General features: G+C 36.2%; 1 protein-coding gene across 1 annotated transcript in view; it reads left to right on the top strand.

Annotated features, from left to right (window-relative positions):
* ARHGAP18 (Rho GTPase activating protein 18) overlaps nt 1-16048 on the top strand; it is a 197529-nt gene that overhangs the window by 169888 nt on the left and 11593 nt on the right. The window contains 2 exon segments of the mRNA XM_043964431.1: nt 126-272; nt 15348-15472. Of these exon segments, the coding sequence (XP_043820366.1) occupies nt 126-272; nt 15348-15472 (272 nt within the window).

Below are 16048 nucleotides of genomic sequence, written 5' to 3'. Positions count from 1 at the left end.
AATTATAAAACATAATAAATGTCTGGAACAACCACAAATATGCCACCAAAATGATTTTGATTTAAAATTATTTAGATGAAAAATGTGGTTATAGAAAAAAAAAACTCCATTTTGTTTCTTCTTAGATTCCCAAGTTTATTGTGACTCAAGTGAGGAAGCAAAATAGTGAAAACCATAAAAAAGACAAAAAGGACAAAGCTGTGAAGAAACTACTCAAGAAGATGGCTTATGACCGAGAAAAGTATGAAAAACAAGACAAAAATCCAAATGATGTAAGAAAACATCAGAGTGTATAAGTATATTTAAATAATTTTTCCTGTGTTTTATGTTAAGGTTGCCTTTTTAAATGGGGATTGTAGCTAAACAAATCAATGCTTTGTTCTTTTTTGGTTTTGGTTTTTTTTGGTTTCTTTTTAGTGAGACAATTGGGGTTAAGTGACTTGTCCAGGGTCACACAGCTAGTAAGTGTTAAGTGTCTGAGGCCGGATTTGACCTCAGTTCCTCCTTACTCCAGGGCCGGTGCTCTATCCACTGTGCCACCTAGCTGCCCAATGCTTTGTTCTATTAGTAAATGAAGGGGTTTTACTCAAGCAAAATCGTCTAATTTTCTTTTTTTTTTTTTTTTTACATATAAGGTATTTTATTTTTTTCCGTTACATGTAAAGATAGTTCTCAACTTTTGTTTATACAAGCTTTACAATTTCAGATTTTTCTCCCTCCCTCCCCTCCCTCCTCCCCTAGACAGCAGGTAATCTGATATAGGTTATATCTATATATCATATCCATATCCATATAGATAGATATATATATATACACATAATAACATTAATCCTATGTCTGCATTAATCCTGTTACAAGTGAAAAAATCAGAGCAGTGATGCAAAACCTCAAAATAGAAAAAAAAAAACAACAGCACCCAAAACAAAAGAAACAGTATGGTTCAATCAGCATCTATACTCCACAGTTCTTTTTTTTTTTCCTTTGATTTGGAGATCCTTTTCTATCATGAGTTCCCTGGAACTCTTCTGTACCATTGCATTGGTGAGAAGAATATAGTCCATCACAGTAGGTCAACACTCAATGTTGATGATACTGTGTACAATGTTCTTCTGGTAAAATCATCTAATTTTCATTTCTTTTGGGCAGTATATAGCACAATGGGAAGAAACAAGTGTGTGAATAATAAAAGATCTTTTTTTTAAAGTTAGTATTGGTCATTAGGACACATAAATTATCAGCAGATTGCCCCAACAATATTGGAAATTTCACAGGATTTTTTAATAGTTAATCATTGAGATGAATAATGTATTTTTATTTTCCTTTTGGCTGGAAGAGAAGAAAGAGTTGGGAAAGAGATAGCATAAGGTTTAGACCAGAAAATAGCATAGTAGTAAAAAAATGTATTTTCTTCATTAAGGCAAATAATACTCTCAAACAGATTGCAGTCAATCAGAGATGAAACATTGAACACATATGAATGAATTTTAGTTTGAGGGAGAGTAGTGAGTTTGGAAAGAGTTAAATTGGAAAGGCGAATAAGCTTTTACTTTATTTATTTTAAAGGACTTATACGTCTTTTACCTGTTCGGTTATTTTCTATATCATCTAGCAGACATTCTAGTATATTAAGTAACTGGGATTGAAAATAATGAAAGGTATCTATTAAAAACACACACACACACACATTTGTGTAGCTGGTACACAAATAGGAGATCGTGAAGTCAAATGTTTCCATTGTTCTGTTTATGGAGAACCCCATCTTTTTCTGCAACCATGTTTAGTTAAGTAGTGACATCTTGTGGCTAGATGTGGAAATGCAAGGACCTTCCATTGTTTGACTTTTTCCCTCCCCCTCCCAACTTTGGTCTCTTAAATTTGCCGTTAAGACACTCATTCCTTAACATATTCACAATTCCTCTTCATGTAAATATTTTAGGGGAAATACTGTAATATTCAATATCATAAAATAACCTATTTCAAATTGAGGTTTTTTAGGATTGGGAAGAGCAGAAAGGACTTATGATAAGCCTAGGCTTGTGAATCGAAAATCACTTCAAAGGGATGAAAATCTTTCCTTGTGTTCAAAGGTTTTTTTCCTCTTCTCTTATTTGATTTCATAACATCTTTGAAATTTAGAAGACTTGTATTGTTATGCCCAGATTATACCTAGCAAAATAGTTAGCTAAATTCTTTTAATTGTAACCTTTGGTCAAAAACCAAACAAAAGTTCATGTTTTCTTTATAAAATGTGTTATCATTCACTGTTTCTTACCTTGAGTATAGTATACCTTATTTATTCACACTTCTTTATTATGTGTTAATTAGACATACAATGAATTGAAGTTTACCTCTGAAGTATCTATTAAGAAATGGCTCACCAAACTATTGTAAGGGACACTTTTAATCTACTTAATAGGACAAACTTTCGAAAGAACTTCAGCACATGAATTATTTGCATATAAATATGACTGCTGCTAAATACTAATGAATCTTCTCTATTCATTAAAGTAGGCCCTGGGGGAAGGAACAATTTATTAGAAATAATAAAACCATATGCCATTAAAATTTTTATAGTTCATATTGGCCTTATCTTAAATTGGAATTTGTAGGGCACTACTAAGGGAGAAACTTCCTGAACCTCACTTTCTTTTTCTGCTAAATGTGAAAAGGGGTTATGGGAAGACCAGTTAATGTCTATATTCTAACATTCTATGATTTTATAATCATATTAGTTTATATGAGAAAGTATGTAAGAAAATGACTACAATTTTCTGACTAAAATGGAGTAGGAAGAAAGTGCTGCCCATGTGGTTAATCATAGACTTATTCAGAGTTAATGCTAGATTTTACCTTAAAAATCCTAAAGCCCAAACCCCTCATTTTATAGGTGAAGACCAGTGAATTTAATTGACTTGCCCAGTCACTTAGCTAGTCGCTGGGAGCAAGGCTGGTGGAACTTGGATATATTCTTTCAGTTTTCTGGGTCCTTGCAACTGCAATTCCTTGGCTTGGCACAGAGAAGGCTAGGCATTGCAGGGCTGTGACAGTGCACTCTGGATTGTTTGTAGCTGTGGTTGCATTTCTTTAGCCACAACCCCATTTAAAATGCAGGCTCTGGTTTCATTTAACAACCTTTTTGACCCATGAGTATAGTCGAAGGTATTGTTTCATGCATCTGCTTTAGGCCCTGGAAGAGAGTCAGGAGTTACTCGGGGACCCCATATGGAAAATTCAATTATATTATCAAACATCAAATCTTGTTTCTTTTTTAAGGCTTTCTAAAGGTTTTTTTTTTTTTGGTAGCACATAAAAGAATATGATACTTTAATGAGACAAAATATCGGCAACTCATTTTTATTAGCATTTAATTCACAATAAAATGCAAAGTAAAAATTAAAGGCATTTGGGTAATGAAGGAACAAATTATAATTTTAGAATTGTTCCTTCTCGCTCTCCTGGCCCCCTCCCCTCAGTCCTCCCTTTTAGTTTAGGCAATTGAAATGCCTTCCTATAGTTGTAAAATAACGCGCTACATCTGGCCTTGTTCTTGGAAAACTCTTATTTCCAGGTTTCTCACTAGTGTGTCTAATCATCTGTTGCCTTATTGAGGAAGAAAAAGCCATTAGGTTCATCCAAGGCTTCAATTTTACACGTAAATTAGGTTTTTTAAAAGGAGTGTATGGAAATTAATGTTTGATCTTCTAAGAGTTAATATTTTCTAATATATGACATTGATACAATAGCCCCAACCTACAGAGAGAAAAATCTGAGCAAGGCAGTTTTACTGCATTACCCATGGAGCACCTAATGAGGGAAGATTTGGATTGCAGTTTACTTAGTTGAATAATAAGAAATGAAGTCAGATTTTAAGCTCCCCTTTAGATCAGTATGTAGACCACATGAGGGCCATATGAAAACATTTTCTCCATTACAATATTGTTTACATGTTTAAGAAATTAACTGTAAAATTTTTAAAAGGCTGTTAAATCCTTTACTCTAACTGATATTTAATGGTTAGTCAGTCAAGGAATCCTGCTCTTTTGGGTGACTTTTTGCATAAGCTAGGTTCTGAAACTGATCAAAGCTCCAAGCAAAGTGGCCTGGATTGCTGCAGAGGCAGCAGCTAGCCAGTGAGTCTACAAGGAGCTTTAGCAAGTTGATGGGATGTGTTGAGACAGCAGTGATTGTGCCACAGATTGAGAGCAGACCTAGAGTACCACCTTAATGAACAGGAATGGTTTGTCTTTCCAGAGTTTAGCAGCTCGATGGTGTTATAATCCTAATAGTGTTTGGGTTTTATATGACTTGATGTTAGAGCTTCAGAGTAGTTAGCATAGGCATGTAGGCCTCTGACGTTGGGCATAGTTTGTAACGTTTTGTATAAATATCATTTGTCCATATCTGCTCAGAATAGCAGTCCTCTGAGCCTAACAATCACTGCTTGGAACTTATTCCTTTCCCAAAGAGAAATGGTTTTTAGTAGATTCAGAATGAGAGTTGTACAACTTTTCATCTCCCCCAAATACCCCCAACCAGATTTATGTGTACACACACAAACATTTTAAAGCGTGCTTACAGAATGACACATACATTTTTGTGATGATGCATTTTGCTTATCTATGCTTTATTTTAATCAGAAAGAGCTTCTGTTTGGGAGCAGGAAGAGTGGTTGTGTAATCACTGATACAAAAGAAAAGGGAGGAAAAATTGCATTACTAAATTACAGAATACACAGAACAAAACAAAAAGTCAAGAAGGAGGCTCAGATGGCACAATTTTGTTACTGGCTTCTTAAATTTAACGTATATTTTTGCAAAACAAAATATATGTAAGAGAAATTCATGTTTTTATGGACTCTCCTCTTTGTTCTTTATGATGATTATTGATTCTTAATGAAGGGGAGGGGGCAAAAGGATAACATCCTAGAAGGTAGGAACTGTATGTGTGAGGCTGTATACATTTGAAAGAGCAGTATATTTAGAGTGAGGCCCCAGGTTCAAATCCCACTAAGTATGTGATCTTGGGCAAGACACTTAATGTTTTGGGGTCTCAGTTTACTCATCTGTTAAATGATGGGGAGCTAGATCCGGGCCCCTTCAAGCTCCTAACTCTAAAGCCCCTCACAGCTCTAAATGTATGATCCTATGATACTACAGTTATCCCTTCCACACTGCAACTTCCCCCTTGGCAGTTTTGATATATCACGCGTAGGCATAAGAAATGAAAATGGGAATTTGGGGGGAGTTTTGTGGAAGTTACAGATGACACTGAAAAAGTTTAGAAACTCAGAAATCAATTATATATATATATATAAACACATACATATATATGCATATGTATGTATAATTTTGTAAAATATTAACATATTTTCTCTTTTAATACTATAATAATTCAGACTTATTCTCTGGTACAAAGGGAGGGCCAAAAACATTTTACACAGATTTCCCAGATTGTGAGGACATAGTGCCCATAACCCCTTGATGTGGTAGGGATAACTGTATTTATAATGGTGTCTTTACAGCAATGTCAAAGAGATGCAGATGGACTGTAACAAATGATATTCAATTGATAATAGCTCAACTCTGTGTTGATATAAAATTGGAGAATTCACAGCTTAGTAAGAAGTTCTCTTGGGATTGAGACTTTGAACATAAAATTACACAAGCCTAATTCCCTTTCCTTTCATGGGAAGAAACTGAGAGTGGGACAGGGAGGGAGAGATCCCTGTATCTATCACATCAATAAGGTCACCGCCATTGGAACTATCTCATGTAGTACCTGCCAGTACTCACAAACATATTGTAGAATAATCATCATAGAATTTTGAAAGTTTGATGAGACCTCAGTAGCCATCTAGTCCAATCCATAGCTAGAGGAAATCTCTTAAAAATGGTTATCTTGCTTGCTTCTGCTTGAATATCTCCAAAGAGGGTGATCCCATTCCCTCTTGAGGCAGACCCTTGTAGAATTGATCGTTGTAGAAATCCAGTCCCTTCCTATTCATGATTTCTCTCCCATGGTATATACCAGTGAGGCAGATTCCTTGATAACTTTGGGAGACCTGAGAGCTAGTAGTGACTAAGATTCTCTTCTTGAAACATGTGCCTTCTTCTGCCAGAACTCCAGTGTCAGAAGTGGGTTGATGTGGCAGGGGTGGTCTTTGATGTAATCCCTGATATAGCTTAGGACCATAGGACCTTATTTGTAGGTTGCTTTGGGCAGCAGAATTAAGATCAAGTTACATATGGAGTTTCCATTGCTAAAACAGATTTTGAGAAACACATACATACATGCCAAGCACCCTCAATTCACACAGTGTTTTGGAATAAGGTCAGTGTGCCTCTCTTTCCAAGTGCAACAATGATTCATTTGAATTAGGTATATGGTAACCCTGGTTTTCTTCAGTTCCCCCTTTTCACAAATGGCTAAAAATTATGTTCGAGAAATTTCTATCTTTTGATTTTCTTTTCTACATCCTTTTTTTTTTTAGGGAGGAAGGGATGAGTTTTATTGAAATGGTAATTCATTCACCATTTTTGGTTAGAAAAGTATAATATTTTTCAAAGGGCACTTAAACTTGAGTTAGAACAGTTGGGTTCCCCCCCACACCCCCGCAATTATTCCATGGAAGTTTTTCTGTCTTAACTATCTTAATTAATGGAAAGTGTTTTTTTTTTTCAGATTGATACATTAAAATTGGTAATTGAACACTTACATTCTATTTGAGATACTGTACTAGGGACTACAGGGAAAGAGAATATTAGTAAGATATGGCCCTGACCTTTAAGGAACTCACAATTTAATAGGGAGATAAGAGACTATGCAAATAACTCTAATTCAAGGTAGACTATTATGAGTGGCAAAGAAAGAGAACAAAGACAATGCCATGAGGGCTAGGTGAGAGAGTGATTACTTCTGGCTAGAGGGAATCAGGGAATGATTTATGGATGAGATGTTTGAGTTGAGCTGAGCCTTGAAGGATGAGTAAGATTGCAATAGTCAGGGCACATTAGGAAATGGGAGGGAAGTAGCTCTGGGATCAGGGAGTAGAAAGCCTGGAATTTTAGACCCGGAAAAAAATTTATATATTATTTAACCTACTTCCTCCCAATTTTACAGATGCAGAAACTGGGTCCCAGAAAAATAGAGTGACACAGATAAAACCAGTGCTATAAGGAAGCCAAGTCACCTGCCTCTCAGCCCAATATTCTTTCCCCCACAACAACCTATCCTAGTTTCCCTGGCACAGAGAAGGGAAAAAGTAGAGGAAAAATAATGGAAATTCTTTTGGGTGTCCCAAAAGTCTCAGTGTATTTTAAACTATTAAAGCTTCTTTTGGGACAACCATGTATTAGTCTGGATTGAGACATGTCTCCACACTAAAAATATTTACTAAAACTATCACATTCATACATTATTTTCATATCATTTTGAGTTTTTGTCCATGTTTATCTTGAATCTTTTCTATGAGAAACTGTGTTCCCACAAATATTAGCATTCATTTGCTTATTCAGATTTTTAGTGGATGAGTAGAAATCAATTTGTTTAATGTGATTATCCTTGCCAAATAAGAAAGAAAATCTGACTCTTTCCACGTGTTCTCCCTTGTTGCCTTTATTATCTAAGATTCCTTTCTTGGATAACTGACTAAAACTTTGACTAATAGCATTGATTTTGTTTTAAGCAATACTGCATGAAGAAAACCTTTTTTGTTGTTGTTGTTGTTGTTGTTAGTTATTTTATTGGTATTTTTGTTTTTGCATCACCTTCATTTCCCTGGACGTCCCTCTACTCTCCCAGAAAGACCTATATAACAAAGAATAAAAAGAGATGAGGAATCGACCTGTAATACCCTTGATAAAGGGGCTCCTGGATGAAGAAGCTCCCTTTACAAATGTAGGTCAGTCCTTTCTCTACACCTTATGCTCTAGCTCAGGGCTTCTTAAACTTTTTCCACTCGTGTCCCCTTTTCACCCAAGAAATTTTTACCGACCCTGGTTATATTGGTACCCATAACCTTTTATCATTGCTAATTTTTTCATGACCCCTGTAACTAACTGCATATGGGGGTAACAAAAAATTTGGCAGTAAGTATTTGATTTGCATACCTATTTTATATACCTATATACCTGCGGTTGTATAAAAATTTCTCAGGTGAAAAGGGATCTCAAGTGGAAAAAGTTTAAGAAGCCCTTGTCTAGATGCTAATAAGTTTCTTAGAGAAGAGGTGTCAAACCAGTGGCTACTTATGCCCACAATACTCCTAAAGTTGACCCAAACCAGTTTAAAATATAATTAGAAAATATTTAACAAAACTAATAAAAATACAATAAAACATTGAAAATGTTAATATGTGGTTTTCTTTCTTTTTTTTTTTGGTGGGGCACTGAGGGTTGTGACTTGCCCAAGGTCACACAGCCTAGTAAGCATCAAGTGTCTCAGGCCAGATTTGAACTCATGTCCTCCTGAATTCAGGGCTGGTGCTTTATCCACTGTGCCACCTAGCTGCCCCAGTATATGGTTTTCTAAATCAAGATGTGCCCACAGGGATCCTTATGTATGGTTTGATGGCCCTTTTTGAGTTTGACACCCCTGACTTAGAACAATGAAAGATTAAATGATTTCCCCAGATAAAAAATGTGTCAACTTGGACTCGAATCCAAGTTTTCCTGGTTCTAAGGTCAGATTTCTATCTACTATGCCAGAGGGGGCAGTTCAGCAATACTAACCACACATCAACCAATTCATCATTTCTTCAAAGAGTGTGACACATTCCTATGTTTTTTTTCTATAGGGCCAAGGCTAGCAGTTATAATTTAATAGCCATCAGTTTTAATTTTTTCATTGTTCTTTCAAAATACATTGTTGTAGACATTGTTTATATTTTTCTTAGTTTTGAGTAAGTTCATATAAATCTTCTCATGCATCTCTCTTCTTCACTTTAATTGTTTCTTATAGTATAGTAATAATTATATTACATTCATGAACCGTAACTTAACTATTTCTTAATTGGTCAGCATCTACATTGTTTCTAGTTTTTCTCTATTACAAAAAGTACAGTTATAAATATTTTGGTGTCTGTTGGATCTTTCTGTCTTTGACCTCCTTGGTGTATATGCTTAGCAGTGGGATTTCTAGGTGAAAGGGTAGAGACATTTTTTATATACTTCCCTATTGCTTTTTTTTTTTTTTTTTTTGCAGGGCTATGGGGATTAAGTGACTTGCCCAGGGTCACACAGCTAGTAAGTGTCAAGTGTCTGAGTCCGGATTTGAACTCAGGAACTCCTGAATCCAGGGCCAGTGCTTTATCCACTGCACCACCTAGCCACCCCCCCCCCCGTCCCTATTGCTTTTTAGAGTGGTTAGACTAATTCACAATCCACCAAAAGTATTATTTTGGCTTTCTTCATACAACCCCTATAACACAAACTATTTCTCATTTTTTTCATTTTCTGTGAAATTTCAGAATTGTTTTGATCTGTATTTCTCTTTTTATTAGTGACTTAGATCAATCTTTAATATGATTTTTAACAGTAATTCTTCCTTGGAGAATCATATACTTTTACTACTTCTCCACTGGGAAATTAGATATTTATGTTATATACTCCCTATAGACCTTGGACATGAGATCCTTAACAGAGTGCTTGATGCAAAGATTTATTTTCCCCAATTAGCCTCTTCTTTAAAATTTTAGTTGCATTGAATTTATTTGTACAGAACCTTTTAAATTTCAATTTATCTTTTATTATTTACTTTATCTCCTTTTTGGTTGTAAATTCTTCTCCTAGCTAGAGCTGTAAAAGATATCTGATCTGCTTTTTTTTTTCCTAATGATTTTTATGGTGTGACCTTTAATATTCAATGCTATACCAGTCAAACTACCAAGGGGATACTTTATAGAGCTATATAAAATAATAAAATTAATTTGGAGGAACAAAAGCTCTAGAAGCTCAAGGGAAATATTGAGATAAAATAGGAATGAAAGGAGGATAGCATTTCCACACTCAGATTATACATAAATCAGTAATCTTAAAACTATTTGCTACTAAAGATAGAAAATAGATCAGTGGAACTTCTCAAAATAGCAAGAATCAGAAACAACTGAATGAAAAAAAAAACAGAATTCAGGGAACCTGAGAATGTAGATTACTTGGTGAAAAAACCTACAATTTGATCAAAATTGCTGGAAAAATGGGAAAGCAGCTGGGCAGAAATTAGATTTAGAGCAACATCTTACACCAATATACTACAATAAGCTGAAAATGTGCCCATAATAAAAATATCCATTTTGTAAGAATAACAGCTAACTCAGTTTTAAGAGATACAATTCTCATTTCTTCCCTTTTTTGGGGTATGTGTGTGGGGCAATGGGGGTTAAGTGACTTGCCCAAGGTCACACAGTAAGTGTCAAGTGTCTGAGGCTGGATTTGAACTCAGGTTCTCCTGAATCCAGGGCTAGTGCTTTATCCACTGTGCCACCTAGCTTCCCCCCACTCCTTCCTTTTCTACTGTGAAAAGATTGCTCCATCCTCAAGTGCCTTTACTAAGTTACCAATACTATGTTTTAGGGCAATAATAGTAATATGAGAAGGGACTCTTTCCATCATGTAGCTTAAAATCTAATTGGGATATTTCCCTCCCTACCTTCAAAACAAGTAACTCCCACCTCCAAAAAAAACTGACCATAAAGTGCCTGGCTATTATGATCAGTGATAGAATTTGTTTGGCCATATTTGAAGAGGCCTTCACGTTCTGATAAAATTGCCATATTCCTGTAATTAACGCTTAAAGGTATTTTAAAAAATACAATTGTGTATATATAATAAATGCTTCTCAAAAGAATATATAATTTTGGTTAGAATCATTTGTGAGATTTTAAAAAGTATTCTAGGGGCAGCTAAGTGGCACAGTGGATAAAGCACTGGCCCTGTATTCAGGAGGACCTGAATTCAAATCTGGCCTCAGACACTTGACACTTACTAGCTGTGTGACCCTGGTCAAGTCACTTAACCCTCATTGCCCTGAAAAAAAAAGTATTCTAAAATTCTCCTAAACTTGCTGTCATCCCCCTTTTTTCTACATCCTAATTTAAATATCACTTTTTTCAGGAACTTCAAAATCAATTATTTTTTTCTGTTGAAATTCTACCCATTCTTCATTCTGTTTTTATTTTCGGTTCCAAATTCTCTCCCTCCCTCTACCGCCTCTCTCACCTGTAGAGGATGCAAGAAGTATATTACCCTTTATACATTTGAAGTCATGCAAAACTTATCTCCATTTTAGCCATATTGCAAGGTGTAAAAATATTTTTACTGACTAGCCTAATTTTGGGGGCTAAAGTTGACTGGGGTACTAATTCTGGGACTGTTGACTAACTGGCTATCTGACTGCTATTAACTTAGCATGGACTGTTTATAAAGTTCCACCACACTGCTCTACTCCCAAATTGATAAGCAAAATATTAAGAAGCCTCTTAACCAAATAATCAAAGCAGAGTTTATTTATGAGATACTATTTAAAATTAAGAATACAGGGAAATAAAATGTACAACCTGACTGCTCTCCTGCAGTCTCTTTCCACTGCCTCTCTTTCCCACCTGCTGCACTTAGAACTTTTTTAATACAATAAGGGCCTGAACCTTCTCTTTCCTCAGGGTACTCACTTGCTCAGCTACTTTCACTAACTCCGCCTGTACCCTTTCACTTTGTAAATCCTCCTGCTTCTAACTTTCCTATCCTTACTGTCACCACTGAACCCCTGTGTTTCTCTCTCACTGACCTTCTGTCTGTCTGCTCCATCAGTCTGCCCTTCAGCCTCTCTTTTCCCTGCTCCTAGTCCTTCTCATCTTCTCCTGTGTCCTTGTATCCCTGTCTCTAGTCTGCCACGCTCCAACCTTTCTAATCTCATCAGCCGCCACTTGACCTCTTCTCCGCCTCGTCTTGTCCCTCCAAACCTCTCTAATCTCGTCCTCTCTCATCCGACCCCCCTCTATCTTGTCCGTCCTCCCTGAGTCTATTTCCCAGGTCTATATATACCTTTTCTTCTCTCCACTCAAATCTCAGGGCTTCTTGCACCCACATACCAAGCTAATCCGCTAGCCAGGGCTGCGGCTGGTTGGGGGCGGGGGTGTGCTCCAGCTTCACGTGCCTCCCCACAGGCTACGCCAGAGCTCAGCATCTCTCAGATACCTCCACTCAGGTCAGAGGGAGCTGGGGGCTTTTTCCCCCCAGCTGTTTCACCTGGCGTCTCGTACAGCCCACGGGGCTTTTTGACACAGCTGAAGCAGAGGGGGAGGAGCACTAGCCCCTCCCACACAGAAGTGACCCTGAGGGCCTAAGGCTTTCCAATGTCAGCCCAAAGGTAGGGTCCCCAAATCAAAATAAATCTCCACAAAGGGTAAAGAAGCAATAAAAATAAAGCAGAAAAATATGCTTCAATATGCATTCAGAATTCATCAGTTCTCTGGTGATAGCTTTTTTTTTTGTCATGAGTCCTTTGGAATTGTCTTGGATCATTGTATTGGTCAAAGTAGCTAAGGCTTTCACATTCGAACATCCTTACAATATTGCTCTTATTGTGTACAGTGTTCTCCTAATTGTGCTCATTTCTCTTTACATCATTCATATAATTTTTCCCAGGTTTTTCTGAACCCATTCCACTCACCATTCCTCAATTGATGGGTGTCCTTTTAGTTTCCAGTTCTTTACTGTCACAAAAAGCTGCTATAAATCAAAATCAATTCAAAAACAATTAATAATAAGACCAACTATGAGATTTATTCCTTGGCTTATTTTTATGTTTAATGTTTTTTGGATGGTCTTTTTCCCCCCACATCATTATGACTTTCCACTGACTCCCTTCTTCTTATCCCATAGAGCCTATCCTTATCATGAATAAACTTATCAAGAAAAAACAAATCAACATGTCTGAAAATGTATGTTTTACTTTGTAGCTCTAATCTACCTTTTATTGTATAGCTCTAATTTACCTTTCTGTTGAGAGGCAGAAATGTTTCATTATTGGTCTTTTGAAGTTGTGATTGGTCACTGTATTGATCAATGTTCTAAAGTCTTTCAGTGAAGTTTTCCCTTGTACTATTGTCATCATTTTGTTAATTGTTTTTCTGGTTCTATTCATCTCTGCATCAGTTTGTAGAAGTCTCAGTTTTCTCTGAATTCCTCATATTTGTTGGATCTGATAGCACAATGATATGCCATACATAGACGAGTTTGTAAGCCATTTCCCAATTGATAGACATCATCTTTCCCCCCTAGTTCTTTGCAACTATAAAAATGTCCTGCTTTTTATATTTTTGAAATAAAAAATTGCCTGGGGGCACTGAGAGGTTAAATTACTTGCCCAGGACTTAAATCTAGGTCGTTCAGACTCCAGTGCCAGATTTATATCCATTATGACACAAATATTCCAAACAAGTTCAACTGTAGTAAAAGTCTAATACAGGGTGGTCTAAAAGTAATGAAGGGGAGCTAATAACTTTTTGAAAATTAATTTTTCTTTATTTTTTGCCATTTATGAGATTTGATTTTTCACATGTAATGTAAATTCATTTTCTATACATACTCTCTATGGTGCTATGGTATTGTAAATTAAAAACAAAAAAATAAAGGAGTTATTAAATATTTGTAACTTTTGGCCCACCCTGTATATTTTAAAAAAATTCTTATAGAGGGACTTTTTTTGGGTTTATCTGCTTTGGTAGAGGAGCTGCCTTATAACGTCAAGACCTCTTATTAATAAAATTAGTTAAAAATAAATGTGGTACTTTTCCTTCTATCTTTGCTTAGTAGTGGTATTATTGGTCAAAGGGTATGTAATGTTGCCTTTTTTGTATAATTGAAAATTGTGTAAGATTAAATTAATAACAACTTTTCCCCTCCCCCAATGAAAGCTACTTGTCCATCATTTACAGAACATAGTAGAATTTGATACTTTGATCCGATTTTTCATTAGTGTTAGTGATCCCTTCACCAATGATGATCACAACCTCACCACACCTTAAGGAGACAGTCTTCATGAGTTGCCATTGTCCCCTCCCCTTACCCAGAAAAAAAAATCATATCCTGGTGGCTGGGCTTCTTTGAATTTATTTCTTCTTCTTCAGGTGACAAGATATACAGGGTGTCCCAAAAGTTTTAGTGCAACTTAAAGCTGCACCAAGACTTTTGGGATACCCGGCATAGTCTCTTGTCAGTTCCTTTACAGAATGCCTTTTGTTCTAGCTTGTTAGGATTTACCATAGTGCTCTATGGGCATAACCTACAAAGAGGCATGCCAATTTCTGACACATAGTAAGTGCTTGATAAATTTTGGTTTGTTGAATTGACTAACTGGTCAAACACTAATACAGATGGGTTTTTTGCTTTCCTATATAGGCCTGGTGTCTGTGAAGCATCTCTAGTATACATTACTGTTCTCATTTCAGAAACTCCTTTAAAAATAAAATACTTTATTAAATTAAAAAAAGAGGTAAGGGACTAAGGATATGGAATATGGTACACACTGTCAAATATAGTCAATGTGCTTGTTGCTTTTGCTTAAATATTTTTATTATGAGGGAAAGCTCAATGCTGTGAGAAGCATGAAGAAGAAATAACTAGGTTGTAAAAACAAGAAGTTGTCAATAAAACTTAAGAAAACCAAAAAAAAAATGAATTATGCCCCCTGTTTTCAGGTGTCTCACAATACATTTTTATGTTTTGTTTGACCTCTCAGAAATCACATATCGATGTTTGTATGTATAAATTAAATAACCTGTACCTTCATCAGGAAAAGGATAACAGTAGCTCATTGTATGCATTTCTTATATGTGGTCTAAAAGGGTAACCCAATTAGCTGAGAATTGAACCAATTTTGTAGCTAAACAAGGGACAGTGTGTTTCATTTTTCAGACCTTGGAGCGCAAAGATTAGGTACCCTGGAAGTTAGTGCAATTTAGGTTGAGCAACATTAAAAAATACAGTCCTCACACATACAGAAACTTCTTTCTGAATCAATTTCATAAATTGCCAGGAAAAGGATGCAGTAGCAGATAGTACTCAGAAATCAGCACTTAATATGGCAGTAATGGTTATTGCTGTCATTCTTTACATCTTTAAAAATAATTAAGCATTACTGTATGCATATTATAAAGTTCCCTGATCGCCATTAAAAGGATATTTGAGGTTCTGATGTAATTTGCTAAATTACATTATACAGTAGTTAAGGTTTTTATGTAGTAGAGTAGTAAAATGTGCAGTAGTTAAGCACACTTACCATATAATGCATTGCACAAAGTTACACGTTCCAGCTGCTCCCTGCTTTGTTCCAATGTCATGATTGCTTTGCAGGCTGATGTTCCTCAGGGAGTGATTCGAGTACAAGCGCCCCATCTCTCGAAAGTTTCCATGGCAATACAGCTCACTGAAGACCTGAAAGCCAGTGATGTTCTCGCCAGGTTTCTCAGCCAAGAAAGGTATGGGCCCGTGTCGATTTTAATTATTCTGTAGCGTTTCTGGATTTCTGTGGGTTTCCTCTTTCAGAATGGGGTGGGAGTCATGAGAGGTGGGGTTAGGGGAGGAGTTTCAAACTACTTTGTTTAAAGAACTGAAAGGAGTACTGCTAGGTAAAGAGATGTTCTTCTTCCTCACCTCTGCCTCCTGGCTGCCCTGGTCTCCTGCAAGACTCAGCTGAAATCTTGGTCTGCAGGAGGCTTTTTCCTAGTACCCCCTTCTTGAAAACAAAACAAAACAAAACAACCTCCAACATCACACACACACACACACACACACACACACACACACACACACACACACACACCCTAATGCCCTCTCTCAAAGATTACCTTCAATTTACCCTGTATAAGTCTTATTTGTACATAGTAGTTTGTGTTTTGGCCTCTCTTGGCGTCGTACAGTTTAGTGCAGTATTTAGCACAAAGAAAGTGTTTAATATGTACTTGTTGCCTGAGGAGTGGAGCTGATTGTAATGAATTTAAATTTTCTATTTGATAAAGTTTTTTGGTTTTTTTTTTCATTTATTTGTTTGGTTG

Source organism: Dromiciops gliroides, chromosome 4, assembly GCF_019393635.1.
Source record: "Dromiciops gliroides isolate mDroGli1 chromosome 4, mDroGli1.pri, whole genome shotgun sequence".
Classification (NCBI taxonomy): Eukaryota; Metazoa; Chordata; class Mammalia; order Microbiotheria; family Microbiotheriidae; genus Dromiciops; species Dromiciops gliroides.
This window is presented reverse-complemented; position numbering and strand designations above follow the sequence as displayed.